At 52.2% G+C, this 7,324-nt stretch overlaps 1 protein-coding gene across 1 annotated transcript in view; it reads left to right on the top strand.

Moving 5' to 3' along the window:
• Spock2 (SPARC (osteonectin), cwcv and kazal like domains proteoglycan 2) overlaps positions 1-7,324 on the top strand; it is a 28,030-nt gene that overhangs the window by 11,670 nt on the left and 9,036 nt on the right. The window contains exons 2-6 of the mRNA XM_028776885.1: positions 2,795-2,803; positions 3,028-3,073; positions 3,294-3,408; positions 4,867-4,981; positions 6,805-6,919. Of these exons, the coding sequence (XP_028632718.1) occupies positions 2,795-2,803; positions 3,028-3,073; positions 3,294-3,408; positions 4,867-4,981; positions 6,805-6,919 (400 nt within the window). The remainder of the gene's footprint in view (positions 1-2,794; positions 2,804-3,027; positions 3,074-3,293; positions 3,409-4,866; positions 4,982-6,804; positions 6,920-7,324) is intronic.

Below are 7,324 nucleotides of genomic sequence, written 5' to 3' on the forward strand. Positions count from 1 at the left end.
GGACCCTGGGACCCTGGGACCCTGGGACCCTGGGACCCTGGGACCCTAGGACCCTGGGTAGCTGCAGGGCCTCCTGTTCTCCTCCCTCTGGCTGGCTGCTTCCACCTCCCAGAGTGAGGGGCTGAGTTGCAAGGGATTATGAACTGGGCATCCCTCCAGCCCCTCACCAGCTGTGCAGTGGGGTCACAGGGCTTAGCTGGATCCTTGAAGGGTACTCCTATTCAGAAGGATCTCCTCTGTCCCCAAAGTCAGCATGGAGGCTGTCTTCTCCTGGGGGTAGAGTCTTAAAAGCCCTTCCCACTACCTCTTGAGTTTCTAATCAGACATTCTTGGCCATAAGCTTTAAGAAGTCACTTTGTACTGAGTCCTGATGATTCTACAGTGGGTTTTGACTGAAGTCTGTGAGTGGACTCCAAAGCCCTCAGCAGATACACCATCCAGAGCAGCCAGATTATAGAAGATTACAGATCCCCTCAGGACTGGCCCACTCCGGTGTTTTAGCAGCTGTCTGTTGAGGGCACAGATCTTGATGGTCAAAGACAGCCAGTTCACACCTGCTCCCCAAGCACCAGACAATCACATGATCCTCTGTCCTTGAAATGGGGTCTCAACCTGTAGCCCAGTCTAGCCTTGAATTGGATATCCCCCGGCCCGAGCTCCCAACTGCTGGAATTGTAGGCGTGTAACACCATGCTCCCCTTCTTCCACCTTACAACCATACTGCCCCCCCATCTTCCAAAAAATGGGAGCAGCAGGAGACAGCCCCTGAAAAAGGCTGGTACCTACTTCAGCCCCAGCCCTGGTCATCTTGGCCGGCCTCGGCTGTCTGGCCATTCTCAGCCTAGTTCCCGTCTTCAGTAAAGGAGGCTCCAGGTGGTGGACCCCTGCACCCGAGATGCTGTTGAAGAAGGGCTAGAACTGAGCTGTCATCCTTTGGCTGCTTTTATAAAAGGCCCAGCATGGGGGTGGGGCGGGGAGTGGCATTCATCTTATGGCCTCCAGAGCAAGCCCTGAGCATTTGGGCTCTGTTACCTTTCTCCTGTCTGATCCTGAGCCCAAGGACTGGGAGACACTTGGCTCCTTGGGCATCCTGTGGTGTCCAGGGTGAGGAGAGCCAAGAGTTAGGGGAGAGGCCAGATGGGAGGGATAGCGAGCAAGAGAAGCAGGCAGAGGCATCCTTCTGCTTCCCTCCCTCCTCCCTTGCTCCCTCTAAGGGAGCCTGTTCCTCTCCGGCCCCTCCCTCCTCTTCCACCCATCTCTTAATACCTTCCCTATCTATGGAAGAGGCAGGAAGGCTGCACCAAGTGTGAAAGCTGGAGGCTGCTCACAGAAATGGGGTCTGCTACTTCATTTCTGCATATAAACCATCTGGCGGCACTGGTGGATGGCCTTAAGTGGCCCCGTGTTCACGTGCTGCACATCTGTATGCTTATGTACATATCCATAGAAGTGAGGAGGATGAATGCACACTTGGCTGCGCACACAACACACACACAACACACACACATGTGTGCATACGCACGTACACATACGAGCTCATAGGCATACATGTATGCATCTAGGTAGGTCTGAATAAATAGCCCACTTTTAGTTTGACCATTACCTGCCTGGCTTTCATCCCTGCTGTCCTGTGACATGTCAATTTCCAGAAGTGGTTTCCAAAGCCCTTGTGGGCATCTCTTCACTGTGTACCCTTGTTGTCTGATACCAGAGCCCCATGGCCTCTTCTCCTGGGCATAACAGCTAAATGCCAGGTCTGTGCCACCCCCTCTCCTGCACATCTCTGACCGGGATATGGCAAAGACTGGGATGGGTTGCAGGTAGCCATATGTGGTCTCTCCTCAGTGTAGAGTGCAGAGAAAGCTGGCGATTGGTTCTCGGGAATCATTATCCTTCAGGATCTGGAAGCTGCTCCTACCTGCCTGGCAAGGTTTCTTCCAGACACCCTGGAAGCTGTTTGAGGGCCTTCAACAACCCTTCCCACCTCAAAGGGCAGAGAAAAGAGGCAAAGAGTGTTGGGGCTTTCGTGCAAGGGAGGTGGGCCTATGGGAAGCTTTTCTTCTTCTGGTCAGGCAGGGCCATTCAATGAAAGAGAATGGGAAGGTTTCCAAGGGCCCGAGGTCTCAGAGATCCCATGAGGTAGTGGGAAGAGAGGGCTGTGCTGGGCACCAGAGACCTGCTTCAGTGAAGGTGGGATCTGAGTCACGTAATTGCACATCTCTGATTGTTCTGGTTTCCTCTGCCTGTGGTGGGCTGGCCCATGTGACCTGGAAGGACCTCTCAGGTTCCCTGGACCGTGATAATCAGGAAAACCATCTCTGTGGGCACTGTTGCCTTCCCAGTGGGCACCATCTGAGCTCTGTCGGAAGGAAGGAATCCTGAGCAGACACCAGCTTTCCCACAGCCCTTCCTCATGCCTCCCTCACAGGGTGGGCAGGTGACGGCAGGGCGCCTGCCAAAGAAGAGGCTGCAGTTGGAGAAACTGGGTGCTGTTTCCCAGATACTCTGGGCAGAGGCACAAGAAACACCATTTCCAGGCAGTACAGCCTTCAGTGTGTGTGTGTGTGTGTGTGTGTGTGTGTGTGTGTGTGTGTGTGTATGTGTGCAGAAGACACAGCAATACTGGCCTCCAATACTGGTGTTGCTGGGGGGATTGGGTCTCTAGACTCTTATCACAATCAGAGTAGACCAGGGATGCCCTGGGCGCGTGGTCTGAGAGTGGGTCTCATAGCCAAGTCTGTTTTCTTCTCTCCTCTGCTCATTTCCGGTGGATTCCATGGCGTTCTGCCTTCAGGAGGTAGAAGTGAGTACAATCCAGGCCTCTTCCCCGGCCAGCCACCAGAGTGGGGTGGGAAGTCCCGTGTGGGAGAGACTGGGAAGGGTCTAGGGTATCGAGTGTGGAGAGGTTATGGGCAGTGCCTGGGTAGGTGGAAACAGTGGTCTAGACCCCTCCCATCCTCATGTCTTTAGGTGAGCCTGAGATGTAATTGGGGCCCTTCTTTCTCCCATCCCTCTGTCTCTTCCTAGGATGATTACATCAAGAGCTGGGAAGACAACCAGCAAGGAGATGAAGGTAGCTTGTCCCTCTGGGGTGTGGGGGAGGAGTCTGATCCCCAAAGGGACAGAAGAGCAGTGACTCTGCTCTGGGGCTCTTTGAACAACCAGGCACCTTGGGCACAGGACTTGAAGTCCTGAACTCTGGTTACTGAGGGCTGCTGGAGAGAGGGACCCCTGGGGTCTGGGGATCCTGGGTTCTCCTCAGTGATCAGTGTCCTGACCTCATGTTCCCGTAGCTCTGGACACCACCAAGGACCCCTGCCAGAAGGTGAAGTGCAGTCGCCACAAGGTGTGTGTCGCTCAAGGCTACCAGCGTGCCATGTGCATCAGCCGCAAGAAGCTGGAGCACAGGTGAGGGACAGCCCGGAGGCGGGGCTCTGTGACCCTGACCTTACATGTTAGGCATCTACTGTTGCAAAGGACATCACTCACAATTTAGAGGCTTAGAAAAAGAACATGCGATCATATTGTTTCTGGGCAGCGGCTTTCAACCTTTCTAACGGTGCAGCCCTTTAATACGGTTCTTCATGCTGTGGTGGCTACTTCCTCACTGTGGTTTTGCTAGTTAGGAATCATATGTAAATATCTGTGCTTCCTGATGGTCTTAGGTGACCCCTATGAAAAGGTTATTCAGCCCAGAAGGGGTCGCAACCCACAAGTTGAGACCCACAGTTTCAGAGCATCAGGACACCCAGTATTGGTCCTACTGGTTTGGTTGGGTGTGGCTCAGGGTCTGTGGTTCAAATGATTCCCTCTTGAGGGTCACCAGCAAGCAGGGGGCAACTTGGGCAGGAAGACATGGCCCCTGAGAGAAGCCTGAAGAACTTGTAAGGGAACAGATTCCCACCTTGAGAGATTTCTGGGGAGATGGTATTTGTGAAAGTGCGAACTTTAGGGTTCTATGGAAATGCAGGAAGTGCTGGTTGGTGTTGGGGTCCCTCCCTTCCCACTTGTCTCCTGGCTGTTGGTTGGAGGTGCGAGCTCCTAGTCACTGGAAAGCACCAGAGGGAGGTTGGGGTGTCCTCGGCTTCACTCCATGGCAACTGGCTTTCCATAAGTGAGTGGAAACAGGGATAAAGGAAGGGAAGGTGGGAGGGAGGGAAGAAAGGAGGGAAAGAGAGAGAAAGAGACAGAGTCAGAGAGATAGACAGAAACAGAGGCAGAAGCAGAGACAGAGAGACTGAGACAGACTGAAGCAGAGACAGACAGAGACAGAGACAGAGACAAGAGAGTGCCACATCTTAGCAAACACACTCCAGACCCAAGGAGTCACAACTCATCTGCCCTGAGTGTCCTGTGTCTCTAAAACAGGTTAGACCAGATGATCTGAAGCCCCTGTTGGAACATGCAGGGATTTCATGAAATAGTGAAGACTGTAGTTCTGAGGCCTGTGGAGAAGGGGGAGGAGGCGTTGAGGGGCATTTGGGGTTTTATACCAACTCTTCCATTTTGCAAATGTTACTGAATAGCTCCATTGAAAAACATAGCAGTGACTGCCTGGGTGGTTAGACACAATGACCGGGACATCCAGATGTGGCCGTGACATCCAGATGTGGCCGGGACCTCCACTTTGGTTGATCCCTCTTGCAATCAGACCTGGCATTCTCCCTGGGAAAGGCCAAGTGAGGGTCCATGTTCTGCCCAGTTGGTCCATTTTTAGGAGATGGGTTTATGGGGAGAGGGGTGATGGGGGAGTGGGTCTACCGTAGGCCACTGGACTGGACTCCTGTCAGACAATGTCTCCTACACCTTCTGCTAGAAATCTTATTTTTACCCCCCATCCCCATGTTTCCCCATCCATCTTCACAGGATCAAGCAGCCTTCTCTGAAATTCCATGGAGGCAAAGACTCCGTCTGCAAGCCCTGTCACATGGCCCAGCTAGCTTCAGTCTGCGGCTCCGATGGCCACACCTACAGTTCAGTGGTGAGGAGCCTTGGCCCTGTGTGGGGTGGAGGTGGGGTGTATCCAATGCCACAGGGAACAGAGGGACCACTGGCTGACCCCCTGAGGATTCTGAGGATTGATACGGGACTCTGTCAGTATGTTCACTGCAGCCCTTCAGTTCTGGACAGGGTGACCCGATCTTTGGCAGGCAGAGGGCAGGGAAGAGACATGAAGAGATGTCTGGGCAGGAAATGCAGGTGGGGAAGCCAGGGAAAGGCTCACAAAAGTACACAGAGCCCTGGATGGAAGAAGGGGAGCTCATGTGGTCAGTTGCTGGAGAGACGGAAGGACTTCCACACTGAGGTCTTGTTGCTTGCCAGCCAGCAGGGGCGATGTGGAGGGAACAGATTTCTACCTTGTGGAATTTTGAGAGGAAGAATGGGATGATGTCTGTGAGAGCATTTTGCAAAGCTAAGCGTTCTAGGGGAGCACAGGTGAATGGTAGTAATGTTTCCAGACGTAAGACACTAAGGTGCTTAGCTAGGGTTGAGTCAGGAGACCCTGGGGGTTTGTGTTTTGTTTTCTTCTTTTTCTATTTTCCTATGATGTGTGTGTGTGTGTGCATGTTTGCATGTGTGTACATGTGTATGTGTGCATGTGTGTACATGTTTGCATGTGTGTGAATGTGAGCTGGCATGTTTGTGTGTATATGTGCATGTGTGTGTATGTGTATGTTTGCATGTATGTGTACATGTATGTGCATGCATGTGTGTACATGTTTGCATATGTGTGTGCATGTGTATGTGTGTGTATGAGCATGCACGTACATGTTTGCATGTATATGGGCCCAGGTTGATGCCGGAATTTGTTCTCCATCGTTCTTCCTTCTTAGAAATTGGGTTAGGGTTTCTCAGTTAAACTGGAAATCCACGAGGTTGTTATTCTATGCTGAGGTTAAAGTTGCTGAGGGGGCATAGGAACAGGAAACACACAAAGATGAGGGAAGGAGACAGCAGAGAGGAGTTGGGAGGAAGAGGAGGAGAAAAACGTGGGGTGCAGATGAGGAGGAGGAAACCTATGTCCCGCAGGAGAGGACAAGGGTCATCTAAATGTTCAGGAGGCCTGGCTTCCATCTCAAGCTCATGGCCCTGGGCATGGCTGTGAGCCTCCCTTGGCCTTGATGTGTAGTGGGTTGGCCTGAAGTTATTTGTATTTTAATGTTAATTTGGGCCCTGAAAATTAGTTGTCCTAGAGAAGAGAGAGTCTGTGTATTGACATTAGTTAAGTGATCTTGTCTCTAGTTGCCTGTGATTAGGAAAGAAAGACGTTAATTGTCAGTAGCTGGACAGAGGACGTGGGTAGAGTTGAGATTTTGTGGGCTTGGGTCAGAGAGGTCCACGAGGAGAAGAAGAAAAAAGAAGAAGCCATCATGGGATTAAAAAAAAAAATCTGTTCAGGAGAGGAAAAAGGAAGCAGCCGTGGGTTAAGAGTCAAGAAAACGTGGACCTAACGGCTGCCCGATTGGAACTCAGAGCAGCCCAGATAAAACATAGTAAATAAGAACTCAGGGTTATCGACAAGAAAGTAGATTCTAACAATATAGAGGGTAGGCAGCCGCCCAGCACGTGTGCTGCTTAAGACGTATTGTAAATATAAACTCTGTGAATGTGTGGTTTTTATCCAAGAACTCAATGATCAAGGTACGGTAGAAGCCCCGAACTGGGGTTTTAACACTCCACTGATAGTCTCTAGCAAGCACAAGACCCTGTGGCCCTTCCATCCAGAGTGATAGACATTCTCAGGGCCCCTGGCTACAGGACCCATAGTTGAGCCCCTCACCTAGCCTGAGCTCTCTCCTGCAGTGTAAGTTGGAACAGCAGGCATGCCTGAGCAACAAGCAGCTGGCGGTGAGATGTGAGGGCCCCTGTCCCTGTCCCACGGAGCAGTCTACCACGTCTACCGCTGACAGCAAGTCAGGTAAGAGACTGGATGACCAAAGCTAGACCCAGGGTGCTGGGCCGAGCCAGGAGGCCTGGACATCCCTCAGGACTATAGGATAGTTTGCAGAGTGGGAACTGGCTGTTGACCCTAACAGGAACCTGTGTAGTTTGGCGTCCTGGTAACCCCCTTTTCTCTCCCGTGTGTGTCGGAGAAGAAGGTAGCTCCTCCACAAGGAGACTGGCTAGACATTGAGCGGGAGGAAGGGGAAGAGCAAGGGGAGGGGATAGAGGAGGGGAGGAGAGGAAGCTCCTCCCATTCTCCTCTCCTCCTGCTTCCCTTAACATTACCCAGACTCCCAGCCTGCAGCTTCGCTCTGCCCAGCCTCAAACCTCTGTTCTGTTCTGTTCTGTTCTGTTCTGTTCTGTTCTGTTCTGTTCTGTT

Source organism: Grammomys surdaster, unplaced genomic scaffold (genome assembly GCF_004785775.1).
Source record: "Grammomys surdaster isolate TR1022 unplaced genomic scaffold, NIH_TR_1.0 273, whole genome shotgun sequence".
NCBI classification, from domain to species: domain Eukaryota; kingdom Metazoa; phylum Chordata; class Mammalia; order Rodentia; family Muridae; genus Grammomys; species Grammomys surdaster.